At 43.5% G+C, this 15,208-nt stretch overlaps 1 protein-coding gene across 1 annotated transcript in view; it reads right to left on the reverse strand.

Moving 5' to 3' along the window:
* Positions 1-13,243, reverse strand: part of VAV3 (vav guanine nucleotide exchange factor 3) — a 375,285-nt gene extending 362,042 nt beyond the window's left edge. The window contains exon 1 of the mRNA XM_030328294.1: positions 13,002-13,243. Coding sequence (XP_030184154.1) covers positions 13,002-13,205 — 204 coding nt within the window. The 5' untranslated portion in view covers positions 13,206-13,243. The remainder of the gene's footprint in view (positions 1-13,001) is intronic.
* Between the last annotated feature and the right edge of the window lie 1,965 nt (positions 13,244-15,208).

The following is a 15,208-nucleotide window of genomic DNA, read 5'->3' on the forward strand; positions in this document are numbered from 1 at the left end:
TATCAGTCGACTAAAGAGCACTGGAAGGATACTGAATGGTACACTAGGTATGAGGGAGTGAGAGGTAGCAAGTCAGGAGCTTCCAGACAGAGCAAGAACAGGCTTTGGACATGGCTTTAGATGCCTATTATGCAATCTGACTATGGTCTACTCCCTCAATGTTTAAGATATTCAAGAGAATAGGCCATCATCTGATATTCCAGGCCACACACCAAAGTCCTATGACTTAATATCTTCCTGCCAGGTGCAAATGGTGCAGCCATATTCCAGTATGAATGCTATGGAGGATATTCCATCACTGCTCAGAGTAACTGTCCTCTTGGGGACATCACTGAGGTCTGAATGTCTTTGCACATTCTTTGTCTCACACACACTCTCCCCACTCCGTTTCTCAAGCTTTCTTCCTCTCCTGTAACCACTCAGGTCTCTGTCCTCTTCCTGGTCTCATCTCGCTCACCCAGCTGCATGCACTTCTGCACCTGCCTTGCAGCATCCGATGACTTACTTTATCCTCTCTGCATTCTTGCAAGACCTGACTCCAAGGTCAAATCTACTTTCTTCCAGCCCTACAAAAGCACAAAGTTCCTAGGATTTAGCTTTAGGACTCCAGTGTCCTGCACATAGGAGGTACTGGACAAATGTCTGTGGAAAGGACAGAAATATCTTGAGCCATGCAAACACATGAACATGTCATTCCCTGCACATCAGCAAAATTAACAATGCGTCCAAGAGAGCATTACCCCCTACCAAGCATATGCCGTGCTCATTCACTGTAACTCCGGTCTCCCATCCCACCCCCTGTTTTATAAGGACATGTCTGAAGTAAAATCCATGCTGTACAGACTAAAAGCCACACAGGATCAGGGACTGAGTTTTATTTACCTTTGAGTTCTCTGTTTCTACTACAAAACCTAATATTTAGTAGACAAATTGATGACTTAATCAATGAACTCATATGCACAAATTCCCATAAAAACAAAACCAAACTAAGAGCTATGAAATTACCAAAAAGCAAATAATCGTGAACTAATCTGACTCTAAAATAAATGAAAACAGGTTTCATTATTCTAGATGTTTCTGTTCTAAATGTAGTAAACTTCAGTGCAAAATAATACAATGCAATTTTGTACTTGCAGGGCAGGCCTTGCTTTTTCCAAGCATTTTCCTAGTCATTTCCTCATGCAATTCACCATCTAACCACTCAGCTTGGTAGCAGGAATGGGAAACTTCACTGCATTTGGAATTAGGACAATTGGACTCAAGTCCTGTCTTCACCACTTCCTGTCTGTGTGACCTTGAGAAAAGTCCTTTATCCAGTACACATTTCAATTTCCTTCTCTGTAGAGCAGTGATAAGATCTTGTTCTTCCTGGCTCTTAGACTTAGGAGGATCAAGGATGTGGGAGAGGAAGAAGGAAATAAAATCTTGCTGAATACCTACTATGCCCCAAGCATTTTACAAATATTATTTCTCACCACAACCCTGCAAAGTAGGTTTTACTATTTCTTGCCTTTAATATGAGAAAATGGAGACTCAACAACTAAAATAATTTTCCCAAATTTATCAAGTGCCAGAGCTGGGATTCAAACATATCTGTCTTGTCCCAAAGCTCTCTTCATGAAATTATAATGCCTCCTTAATGAGCTCTAAACATGTATAAAAAAAATTTTAGCTGCTCTTCAGCATATTACTGATATGTCAGTATTTGCTGTTCTTGCTGTAAGTATGGAAGGCAGAGAAAAAGAAAAGCAGGTATTTGGTAAGTCCACATGTTAGAGACAGAGCTGGGCCTCTCATTCAGGTCTCCTGACTCCTGGCCTAAAGCCTTTTCATTAAACCATATTGCCCCCATGCTCCCAGGAAAAGGCTGCGGACATTAGTGGGCACAGGCATGATGCTTGTTTATTCAAGCCAGCTGTTACTGATCTATTTTGAGACAAGTACTTTGAAAATCATGGAAGGTGAGTATCAAGTGTTTCATTGACTATTCCATATTAATTGACCCTTTAGAGAACTCCCATGTGAGTAGCATATCCTGCTGGCTTCCTGTTAAGCAAGCAACTCAAAGGCTAACTACAATTCTTGCAACACATATTTTGAAAGCACACTCAGAGAGCAGTACAAAATACAATTCTAAAATAATTTTCTACAAAAAAATTATCTACTTTTCTATTCATGGTTCTGTCCACTAAATGCTGAAGACTGGGGGAAGGCAGAATGCAAACTTGCAACTAGCCTTAATATAATGCAGGATCTGTGTTAACAGTTGGGGGGGGCAGGGGGTAATAGAGTATTCTAAATAACAGCTAATAGGTGTGAATTTACAAGAATGGTTATAATAATGAAAGGGAGAAAAGACAACCATTTGAAAGCATGTCATTTAGAACAATGGTGTTCCTGCTGCCCAGGGAAATAAACATAGGCATGCAAAATACCACGTGCTCAGGACCAGGTGTCACCAGGCACAGTATTAAAAGGCCAAAAAAGACCAGCTACACTCATCCTCCTGCTCTCTCATTACCTTTCTTCAGCTTTTCTACCTGATTTTATTTCCTTTCACCATCTATACCTATCAGAGGTCTATCTCCCATTTTACACTGCTTAGGATGACAACTGTATAAAATTAACCAGTTGATACTCAATACCCTGAAACCAAAACTATTACTCAATAACTAGTATAGAGATACTATTATTGATAACCACAAAACCAATCTGAGAACATTCCTCCAAGCAAAGGCTACAAAAGAACAATGGAGGGGGGTGCCTGTTCACTGCAATTCACATTCAGATGTACCAATAGCCTTGCTAAAGGAATTCAGTTTGCTTTAAACATTCTAATTCTAATCTTGTCTTCACCACAAGACTGTTCAACAACTGTTAGTGTAAGTTACTAAACTCTTAGCCTTGGAGAGTAGCTACCTCATGAAGATAAGTGATTGTTTCACATTGGTGTGACAAGGAGATATTTCGTGGAAGGTGTAAACACTCTGCCTTGTATGTTTCTGCAGACGTAGTAGTGACAATCATAGTAAAAATCATTCAGATTTATTGAGTATTTGTTATGTGCCAGTCACAGAGCTAATTCATTCATTCAGCCCTTGCAGCCATAGTAGGGGGCAGGTTCCTTTATTATGCCTCTTTTAGAAATGAGGAAGCAGAAGAACAGACAGGTCTAGACACTTTCTTTAAGTCACTCAGGTGGTAACTCATGAAACAATGTCATCTGTTATTAGTAATGTCACTCAATGAACACCCATTTTGTTTTTTTTTAATGTTTATTATTTAGTTTTGAGAGAGAGAGCGAGCGAGAGAGCTCATGGGTGGGGGAGGGTTAGAGAGAGTAGGAGACACAGAATCAGAACCAGGCTCCAGGCTCTGAGCTGTCAGCACAGAGCCCGACACGAGGCTCAAACCCACGTGAGATCATGACTTGAGCTGAAGTCAGACGCTTAACTGACTGAGCCACCCAGGTGCCCCACACGTTTTTGATTTTTAATGACACAGTGCCAAGTACATCTTAAAGATGTATAGATATATTTGAAAAGGTAGTAAACAAAGTCATCATTTCCCATCCATCCACGAATTTACTTTATGCCTATTTGGGTGTATCATGTATGAGTCCTGGTGTCAATTTCTAGAGATGTACATAAATGAATAAGCCTATGGCAGCCTCAAGCAGGTCACAGCCTGGAAAGGGCCACAAAATACTGCAAGATGGTACAAGGAGGGCTATGCTCCACATGTGTACACTATACAGTGGGGCACAAAGCAGCAGGTGATCAGCCAGGGGGACTCTTGAATGGAATCTTCAATCACACAAATAAGGGCATTTCAAGCAGAGAAAGGGGCACATGCAGTAACCCAGGACATTTAACAGCACAGTTCATTTGAGAAGCCACAAAAAGTTTACAAGTACAGAGTGGAAGAAAACTTTGAGAGGTGGAGCAGGATTAGATGACAGGTCCTTGCATGCTTACTAAGGAATCTGGATTTTATCCCATTGTCCATAAGGAATCATTGGACAGTCATAAGGAGGTTGACTGACCACTTGCCCCAGTAGTTCAGGTAAACCCTAGGAAACCTCGGTGACTCTCCATCATCACACCCAATATCCAAGCAAGCTTTTGCAGCTCCACCTTGAAAATACATTCGGAATCAAATGAGGGAAGTAACAGCATATGTGCATTCAAATGGAAAGGTTCAGCAGAGAACTGAAGATGCAGGAAAGTATGGGGACAGAGTGACCATGGCTGTGGGAACGCTGATAATCTGCCCATAGAACATGAGAGAAACCCCATCTATAGGCACGGATGCAAGAACCTGAGAATCTGAGGAAGCGATCCTCTGCTTTCTCAGTTGAGCAGGAAGCAAGGTCACCAGAAGAGAGGGAAAAGTGGAGACAAAGGTGAACGGGTTTCCACAAGAAAAGGTACCAAGGAGGTGGGAGGATGGGCAAAATGGGTGAAAGGGAGTGGGAGATACAGACTTGCACTTGTGAAAGGAGTAAGTCACAGGGATGAGATGAGAGGTATAGTATAGGGAATATAGTCAATGGCATTGTAATAATGTTGTATGGTGACGGATGGTGGGTACACTTGTGGCAAGCACAGCATAGTGTACAGACTTGTCCAATTACTATGTTGTACACATGAAATTAATTTAACTGTGTGTCAACTACAATTAAAAGAAGGAAAAAAAAAAGGTACAAGTGGTCATCTGGGTGAGTCGGAAAGTGAATGGTCTAGGGCAGTTCCCAAACTTTTCGGTCCCAGGATGTTATTACACTGGCCATTATTGATCAGCCTCAGCAGCTTCTGTTCGTGGGGGTCACATCTATCAACATTTAACATATTAGAATCCTCAACTGAGAAATCTTTAAAGTATCTACAAGCCCATAATCCATGGTCCACCTCAGCAATGACATCAGTGGCGTCATGCAGCCTTTGAAGAACTCCACTATAAACCTGCGAGAAAATTAGAGAAAAGGCAAATCATGTCTTAATTATAAAAGAGACGTTTGACCTTACGGAACTCCTAGAGTTATCTATGGCCCTGTCAGGAGTCCCCAGACCGTCCTTTGAGAATATCTGGTCTAGAGCACTGGGTAAAGCTGGGTAGCCTAGGTGCCTGCTGTGGTTAGGGATGATGAATTAAAAGTGAGAATAGTCTGAGTGATACAGGTTTTTCCTCCATCAGATCCAGCAGCCAAGTTGCAGGCAGGAGTAAATGGAGAGCTGGATTTAACCAGGTTGCACTTTACTCAAATGAGTATTGCAAATCAAGAGAAACTGGTATCATAATGGCTGCAGTATTTAAAATCAGGAGGAAGGAAATGAAGACATGAAGGCAGGGAAGAGGTGGCAGGAGCTGAAAAGCTTGTTGGAGTTTAGGTATTAGAATAAGCCAGAAAGAAAAGAGTAGTAGGAGAATATGACACTTGACACTGAGAATACAAAAGGTAACTATTAATAGTTTCAAACTCATCATTTAAAACTGAATGCACTCCCTCTCCCTCTGAAATCTGTACCTCCTCTATATTACCCTCCCTCCCAAATCCCCCCAGAAAGAGAGGCTCATCCTAGATACTCCTGACTCTCACTGCATTGAAGAGGCCCCAAAGCCTTGTCCATTCCAACTCTCCATCATGTCCATCTTTTTGTCCTTCTCTAGCCTTCCTGTCCTGCCCTTTCTCTGCCATCGCATTCACCGGCCCCTCCCTCCCCTGACTGAACTTCAGCAGCAGCCCTGTTCATGCCCAGTTCTGCTCCATCAAGCTCACCCTTCACTCTGCTGGGGGTGAACTTTGCACAATGAAGTTCATCATGTGATTGTCCGCACTCCATCCATGAAATGATTGTACCAACAGAGGTGGAGGTGTCAAACAGGCAGGTACAGGCTATGTGAATTTGGAGTCCACCGAGGTATGAAAAGTAGCTAACACTACAGTGACATGACAGGATACAGGAAAGAGAATATGAACAAAGACAATGAAAGAGGCAACTCAAATTTCCTCAGAATGTTTAAAGAGAAACCAGCAAAGGAAACAGGAGATATTAAGTCATGAGAGAATGAGGAAATGTGTAGTGTGGTGGTAATCAAGGGAGAGTTTCAGAAGCAGCAGAAAAGGCCATGTTAAATGCCATAGAGAGTTTTAGAAAAATAATTTTGAAAAGGGTTGTATTTGAAAATGAGGAAATTGGTATCCACACTGAATCAAAACTGCATTACAAACATGATATAATTTTCCCCACCAAAAAAACAAAAAACAAAGAAAACACCAAACTACGTTCCCATTTTCCTCACCCTGGTAGGCATGGGATTATACCTCACCACCAATAATGTCTCAGCATTTTAATCCTTTATCTCAGGCTCTGGTTCCTAGAGAGCCCAGGTTAAGCCATCAAGTATCCTACAGAACCAGTCCTTAAGATGCCTTAATATGCCTTAACATTGGTATCAAGTTTAACATTATGCTGACAGATTATCCAAAAGAATAATCTAACAAATGGCAAAGAGGTTAGTGACTTCTGTGAAGCCATGACATTATTTTGAACTGATTGACCAAAACCGTAATAGAGCACAGCACTCTTTTCGGACAACAAACGCCATTTTTCCTCCCTTCAATATAACCCAATCATCTTCACACAGCACCATCTCGGGGGAGTATAGGCATGTGTTTGGAATGTACACCTTAATGCTAAAATTAACATAATCATGGTTTTTCAAACTATGTACAGTTATGTATAGCAAAAATAGAGTTCTCTTTGCCTTTTTTGAAAAAGTAGGAATAGCATTAAAACCCCAACTGCAGGTTAATAGCCTGGAAGGAAATCCTGGGGACAATACTAGTATACTCTTTTAGAAATGCTGTATCACCTACAGGAGTACTGATGCATAGGGGCACTTGTACCCCAATGTTCATAGCAGCACTCTCAACAATAGCCAAATTATGGAAAGAGCCTAAATGTCCATCAACTGATGAATGGATAAAGAAATTGTGGTTTATATACACAATGGAATACTATGTGGCAATGAGAAAAAATGAAATATGGCCCTTTGTAGCAACGTGGATGGAACTGGAGAGTGTAATGCTAAGTGAAATAAGCCATACAGAGAAAGACAGATACCATATGGTTTCACTCTTATGTGGATCCTGAGAAACTTAACAGGAACCCATGGGGGAGGGGAAGGAAAAAAAAAAAAAAAAAGAGGTTAGAGTGGGAGAGAGCCAAAGCATAAGAGACTGTTAAAAACTGAGAACAAACTGAGGGTTGATGGGGGGTGGGAGGGAGGGGAGGGTGGGTGATGGGTATTGAGGAGGGCACCTTTTGGGATGAACACTGGGTGTTGTATGGAAACCAATTTGTCAATAAATTTCATAAAAAAAAAAAAAGCACATAGAAATGCTGTATCACCAACACTTGATGCTCAGAGGTAAAAAGAAAGGAAGGAAGGAAGGAAGGAAGGAAGGAAGGAAGGAAGGAAGGAAGGAAGGAAGGAAGGAAGAAAAGAACAGAAAACTAACAATGACTGAGAGGAAATGGGGATATGGTATTCAGAAGAGGAGCAATCAGTGAATATTTTTAGGAACACATTAAGTTTTATATTTTCTTATACACACATTTTTTCACACATACATATACAAGACTTCCATGTGATAAAATTTATCTAAATCTAAAAGAGCTCTTTTAATAGGTATATAATTAAAATTCTACTGGACAAAATAACCCTCTAGATCTCTTTTCCCTAAAAGCCACCACCGTAGCAACAATACTCCTGGAGAGGGGTATAGCCCTCTGTACTGATCATCTCCTCCTACCTGTTCTTCTCCAATGGGGTGTTTGCCCATCACACACCAAATCTGTTTCTCTCAAATCACCAGAATATTTCATTTGACAGTCCATCTTCCATCCTTGTTTTACTTCATCTATCAGCAGCATTGACATGTCTGCTCACTCTGTCTCCCAGAAACACTTTATTTGCTTGGTTTCCTGAAACCACACTCTGCTGACTTCCCTCCTGCCTCATGGCCATTCTCTCTCAGCTCCTTTTTGGTTCTCATCTTTCTACCCTTGACACACGGGTAAGCCCAATAGCTTACTCCTTTGACCTCTTCTTTCTAAACACTACTTTTTGGGTGATTTCATCCAATCTCATGATTTTTGAATACCACCTATACCCAACTCCAAAATTCACATCTACATTCCCAACTTCTCTGCTGCCTGCTCAGTCTCTCCACCTACATGTCTACAGGGCATTTCAAACATAACTAACTCTAAGTCTCCCCCTTCCTCGAACATCCACCCAGAGCTATCCTAGCTCTAGTTTTCCCCATCTCAGTAATAGCAACTCCCTCTTTCCAATTTCTTAAGCCAAAATTCTGGAGTCATTCTTGGCTCCTCCCTTCTCATACACATAATCTGGTTCCATCAATAAGCTCCTAGGGCACCTGAATGGCTCAGTTAAGTGTTCAACTCTTGATTTCGGCTCCGGTCATGTTCTCATGGTCATGAGACTGAACCCTGCACCAGGCTCTCTGTTAAGTATGGAGTCTGCTTAAGATTCTTTCTCTGCCCCTCTCCCCCACCCACACTCTAAGATAAATAAACATTAAAAAAATAAAATAAACAAACTACTGCCCCTCCCTTCAGAATATATCCAGAACTTAATTATTTGTCACCATCTGCCCTGCTATCTCTCTGGTCAGAGTTGCCGTCATCTCTTGCCGAAGTGACTATATGAACCTGACGGCTTCCATTCTTGCTGTTCTACAGCACAGTGGCCAGAGTGTCCCTGTTCAAAGGTAAGTCAGGTCAGGGGACTTCCCATTTCACTCAGAGTGAAAGTCAAAGTCCTTACAATGACACATTAGGCTTAAAAAGCTGGCTCCTATTTTCTCTGACCTCATCGTGACCACTCTTTCCCACATTCTCCTCCAGTCACAATGGCCTTGCTTTTCCTCCAGTATACCCACCATTTAATTGACCTCGGGACCTTTGCACTTGGTATTCCCTTGCCAGGCATATTCTTCTTTCAAAACATCCATATTCCTACATTCCTTCACTCTCTTCAGGTCCCTGCTCACCTGTTATCCCCTCAGAGAAGCCTTTCTTGACTACCTTCTAAAAAAAAAAAAAAAAAGGGGCGCCTGGGTGGCGCAGTCGGTTAAGCGTCCTACTTCAGCCAGGTCACGATCTCGCGGTTCGTGAGTTCGAGCCCCGCGTCAGGCTCTGGGCTGATGGCTCAGAGCCTGGAGCCTGTTTCCGATTCTGTGTCTCCCTCTCTCTCTGCCCCTCCCCCGTTCATGCTCTGTCTCTCTCTGTCCCAAAAATAAATAAACGTTGAAAAAAAAAAAATTAAAAAAAAATATATATACTTAAAAAAAAAAAAATCAAATGATATTTTGCTCTAGTCCCTTACTGGGTTGAAATCTCTTCATATGACATTATATAGCCATTTCATTCTTTATTGTCCATCTCCCCCACTAAAATATAAATCCTTTTAGGGCAGGGATTTTGTTGTGTTTGTTTATTGCTCCAAGCCAGTATCTACAACAGTTCCTAGGACACAGAACCAGATATTTGTTGAAAGAACCCTGGAAGCCTGAATAATTCATTTTAAGACAATTCAAAGTTTACCCATACCATACACAAATGGTCAGTAAATTCAAATATATTATCATCCCAAGACATAGAATAAAGAAAAATTTTAAATTACAAAACAGTAGGATTAAGATAATCTCATTGATAGATCTCGGGGCCCCTGGGGGGCTCAGTCAATTAAGCATCCAACCCTTGGTTTCAGCTCAGGTCATGATCTCATGGTTTGTGAGTTCAATCCCCACATCAGGCACAGAGCCTGCTTGGGATTCTCTCTTACCCTCAGCTCCCTCCCCTGTGCTCTCTCTCTAAAACAAAGAAAAATGAAAAATATATATATATTTATATGTATTTTTGAACTGAAGAAGATCCTCCTCCTAATATAGCAAGACTAAAAAGATGGGTAACACAGCCAGGAAGAACAATTGGAGACTGGGATCCCATTTATAATTCTATTTTGAAGGATTATTAATTTAAGACCTCAAGATTCAAACATATAATTGAGAAATTATTTGCAGGTTTTTTAATGCAAACAAGGCAGAAGGCTAACAATAAGAGAATGGAAGAAATCACACTCATTGGAGATAAATACTCTTATCAAAAGGGGCTACTCACTGTATAGCCTGTTACAGGATAATTAAAAACAGCCAATAAGCAAAACATCAACAAACTAAAATTCCCTTTGTCAACATCTGTTCATCACAGTCTCAAATGCAACAAAACTCTGAGGTGAGACTTTATAGTTATTTCCTGGCTTGGAAGATCATGTGCTATAAAGAAATTCAAATTAATATCTTCAACAGAACCTAAATCAGGTGGACAGAAGGACTCATAGACACTAGAAATGGCAAAAGCCTTTATAGTAATGACATCTCTAAATTCAGAAGAATAAAGTCTGATGGGATGCAGGTCAGGATTTCACTGGGTTACCAGGTTATTTACCATACCATGAATACTGCTGATGGGGTAGGAGCCTTAGAACCAGAAGCAGCTAGAAAGACAGAAGTTAGATCCAGAAATAGAGAGGTCTGCCCAAAGGGGTTTATGGACTTTACAATTGTTTTAAATTTTTCATTGTAACCTTCTAACTCTTTATATGACAATAGCAAAAAAACAAGAAAATGTTTTAATTTTACTATTAGTGAACACCTATAGGTGAGCACTGTAGGCATGTTAAATAGATCACCTTGCTTAACGAAACCGTTAATAAGTGTCACTTAAGGATTTAACAACAATCTGTATAATACAGACTCAGCTGTTCAGCCACCTTCTCTCTCTGCAAAGTGGTCAAGAACCAAGAAGGAAGCCACAACAGACATCACCATATTCAGGCAGTAGCCTCCCAGGGTTCACTTTTGAGAAAAGCCCTCACTCGCAGGACATTACAGAGGAAACTGCATTGAATTTGGAACCAGAAAGCTCAGGGCTGGACAGACTTAAGAATCCAAAAGCAAAATAGCCTAAGGAAAGCCATTTAGCTGTTTACCTCATTATAACCCAGTAGCTTATCTGATAGCACAGTGCTGTAATTCCTTTACAGGGCAAGGATCCCGATGTGTTCACTGTGGCACCCCCAGTAGGGATTTCAGTTCTCAGAGTATCAGCTGTGCTCCATTTTCATTAGTGATACTTACAATGATTACCCTCAGTCACCAAAAATTTATATTACAAATATATTCTACAAAGACCAAAATCACATTTGAACATATTTTCATCCATTGTTAACAATCAAATAAAGGTTAGAAGATCAAAAGAGGGAGATTCTCAGCTGTCCAGAGAGATTGATTATTAGGAACAACTTATTGAACAGCCCGAGGGTTCCAGGAAACTGAAGTTTCAGGAAGTGCACACAATACTGTATTCCCTGCTGGTGGGCCAAGCCATCCTGACCCACACTGCCTCCTGAGGCTACTGGCCAGGTGGAAAATAGTGATCTGTAAACTCGATAGCCAAGTGCAGCTCCAGTAGAACTTTGCTCAGAACAACAACTTCCAGTTTAATGAAAATGTCTGTTAACCCCTTAACAGGATATCCAGAATTGAGACAACTTTGAAGAGGTCCATAGAGTTAGCAATCACCACCCAGGATTATGGTAAAGTATGAAATAATTTACCCACTTCTGAAATCATATGGTTCTCACCACTTACAAGCCTGTTTTGTCTTGGGGACTGCTAACCAGCTGACTGAAGACAGGATAGACAAGGAATATAGAATTTGGGGTGCAGAGGGCCCCTGATGAAACACCGACATCAAGATGAAGAGATGAATGTGTGTGCTCTAACTTTAAATCCACGATTATTTAATCTTATGAGTCAGTTATACTGTAAAAGGCACTGCTCTAGTTGCTAAGTGGTTGAGACTATCATTCAGTAGCGATAAAATGTCATGGAAGGGGGCTCCTCCTCCCTGTTAAGTTGAATGTGGTTTTTTTATATAATGGGAAAAAGCAAAGAGATGTGCTGAACCGTGTTCAAGATCTGTCCGCATGGAAACTTTCTGACGGGACCAAAAAAAAAAAAAAAAACAAAACTACTATTCCTCTGAGCCGTGACTTTTGAGTGGACTCGGACGCATGCAGCCTTCCAGAGTTGTTTTTAACCCCTCGAAGAGGCACCGCCAGGCAAAGCTCCAGCCACAGGAGCCAAGCGTGCACCAACCAACCACACCACCTGAGCAAGCACCGAACGAAGGAAAAGCAGAAGGTCTTAGCGAAACTTGTTTCCTGTCGCCGCTGAGAGGCTGGACTCGCTCCTTCTCACATGGCTTCGGAGAAGCTGTAAACACAACCTCGCTGGCCAGCTGGCCACAAGCTCCGGGGGCTTTCGGGAGCAACCGCTGCACGGTGCTCCCTTTTCCTCCCTTTGACCAGTGTCATTCCCGTACAGATAACGGTACCGGAACGCCCTCCACTTCCTAGAGTCATCATTTATGTCATGGTTCCTCTTTCAAGAAAACATGGGGACGACACGCAAAGCAAAAGAACAGAATAAGAGCAAAATTACCCCCATCATCTCCCTGTATCCCTCTCCATTGTTACTATAAAAAAGCTGGAGCAAATTCCTTTTGTTGTCCTACACGCACACACACGCGCGCGCACACACACACACAAAAGTAGGTGAAGGACACCCTAAGACAGTTTATTTTTTCCCGCCTCGCAGAAAGCCTTTACGAAATCCTCATTACCGTCTCCGGACGCAGGACTTCAGCATTCAGCTGAAGACCTAAACCACCCAAACCATTCCAGGCCAAGGTACAAAAAGCCGAAGCGATTCCCAAAGCAGGAGGCTGGGAGGCAGGGCAAGCTGAGCGCACCTAGACGTTTGCATTTACACAAAGAAATTAGCCGGATGATTAATGGGAGATGCCGGCTGGAGGCGGAGGCGCCCGCGCCGGCTTCCTTACCTGGGACATCTGCGGCCTCAGGTTGATCTCCTTCAGGTTGATGGAGTGCGCCCGGAGGTTGTTGAGCAGCTGGCAGAGCAGGACTCCATCGCGAAGGGTCTGCGCCAGGTCAAACACCTGCGCCGAGTCCCAGGTCACCCGGTGGTTGGCCGGCAGCACCTTGCAGTGGATGAGCCACTGCGCGCACTGCTTCCAGGGCTCCATGCCCGACGGCTCCGGGACACGGCCCGGCCGGGGCAGGCGACGAGGATGGGGCCGCCGCCGCCGCGGTTCCTCCGCGCCCCGCCGACGCCAGCCGCGGCCCGCCGCTGCCCTGCGGGGGTGCGGGGAAGCAGGCGCCGCGGCGGGCGGGTCGGGGGCTCCGCGCGGGGCTCGGCTCCAGTCCCGGCCCGGCTCCTCCGCCGCCCGGCCGCCGCTGCAGCGAGTCCCGCGCGCTCTCCGTGCGCCCCGGCCGGCTCGGCGGCGGCGGCGCACAGGCTTCCGACTCGCGAGCCCGGCGCCCGGCGACTGAGCATGCCCAGCGCGCCGGCCGCTCTCGCTGCCGTCTGCGAGTCCCAAGAGGCGCGGTGGGAGAGCGCCGCCGCCCCGGCCTGGGGTCTGTGCCCGCAGCGGGAAGGGGGGGCGCCCAGCGCCCCCGCCCACTAAGAGCCCGCAGGTGTCCAGGGAGTTTTCCCTCGGGCTGGCTTCCCGGTTTGGGGAGAGTGGGGCTGAACACTAATACAGAGGGGTCTCCTACTGAGACCCCTCGATGGCTACATAAATTTTTTTTAAAGGGTCCGAGGGGAGTAAAGGATTAATTAGGGCCCCTGGACTCCCCAGAGAAACGAAAAAATGGCCCAAAGCATCTTGAGAGCGCAGTGCTTAAAGTTTTAGAGATCGTCACCCCTCACCCCTTTCTGTTCTAGCCCCTGAATTCTCTTCCTAGAGATAATTACTGTTTCTCCAAGTTAGTTGCTGGTAAGGATGTTTTGGCACCTTAAAAGTGTGTGGGGAAACGCCTGCGGGAACCTTCCCCTTAACCCCTGAGTCTGTTTCGATGCCAGGTGTTTTTCACTTAGACGGTTTCCCTCTCAGACTCGTAACTGCTCCTCGTCGCAATCCTAACGCTTTTCTGATCGCAAAGAAACCTTCGGGGGAGAAATAGGCGGGTGAGACGCCCCCGGAGCGCAGGCGGCCACACTGCGCATGCGCCGGTGAGCCAGGCCCAGGTGGCTGGGAGAGCAATTAGCATCAGTCCTCAGCTGCGCGGGTCGGGCTAAGCTCTGAGACCCTTAGCAAAGTTGTACCGTGCCCCCCCGAAACTCACAGCTGACTCAAGCAGAGCAGTCACATTTCTTAAATCCTCTGGGGACTCCTAACTGGGCCCCGTTTACTCCCGCTGCCCCTCAAAACCAAAAACAGTGTTTAAACTATTCATGGCAAGATATAACCACATTGAACTCTTACTGTTTTATATAAATGTGGTTGGGGCTCACCCTTTGGAGACGTACCCTTTGAAAATTTAAAAATAAAAAGTAATGAAACCCAATAGGTGGGATTTTAGATTTTTTTCTATTGTATTACATTTCCGTAGCTCAAATTTCTATTATGAACCATATTAATTTTATAAAAAAAAGGTCAAAATGTTTTTTAAAACACATCTGATCTGTTAAGGACAGGGACTGTGCCCTTTTCCATTAGCCTGTGAAAATCGTAGCACACTGTGTACGCTGAGCATTAAACAATAAATCAGCCTGAGGATTTCCTTTCCTCACATGCATCCTTCCCCAGCAGTTTCCCCTTGTGTTCAACCCAGATTACATCAATGGCACCATGTTTCCTAAACTACAATTTTGGCAAATAAATCATACTAAGCTTTACATATCCTTAGAAACAAAACCAACACATCTGAATCACCATGTAATACACAATCTTGCATAAAGAGAAATTAAAATGAAAAAGAAGTTGCACTTGAAAAAAGAATAACAAGGTATAAATTCCATTTCAGGTAGCAATGGATCATTCTTGGGTTTTGTAGGATATTTCCAAAGCCCAGGTAATATACACTATACCAAGAGGCAGACCTGGGTTTAGAGTTTGAGCTCGGCTGGTTTCTAGCAACATGACCTTCAGAAAATTACCGAATTCCTCTAACCTTCAGTTTCCACGTATGTAAAAGGGGAAAAATAATACCTCATAGTGTCGGCAGAATCTAATGATACAACGCC

The sequence above is a fragment of the Lynx canadensis genome, chromosome C1 (genome assembly GCF_007474595.2).
Source record: "Lynx canadensis isolate LIC74 chromosome C1, mLynCan4.pri.v2, whole genome shotgun sequence".
Taxonomy (NCBI): domain Eukaryota; kingdom Metazoa; phylum Chordata; class Mammalia; order Carnivora; family Felidae; genus Lynx; species Lynx canadensis.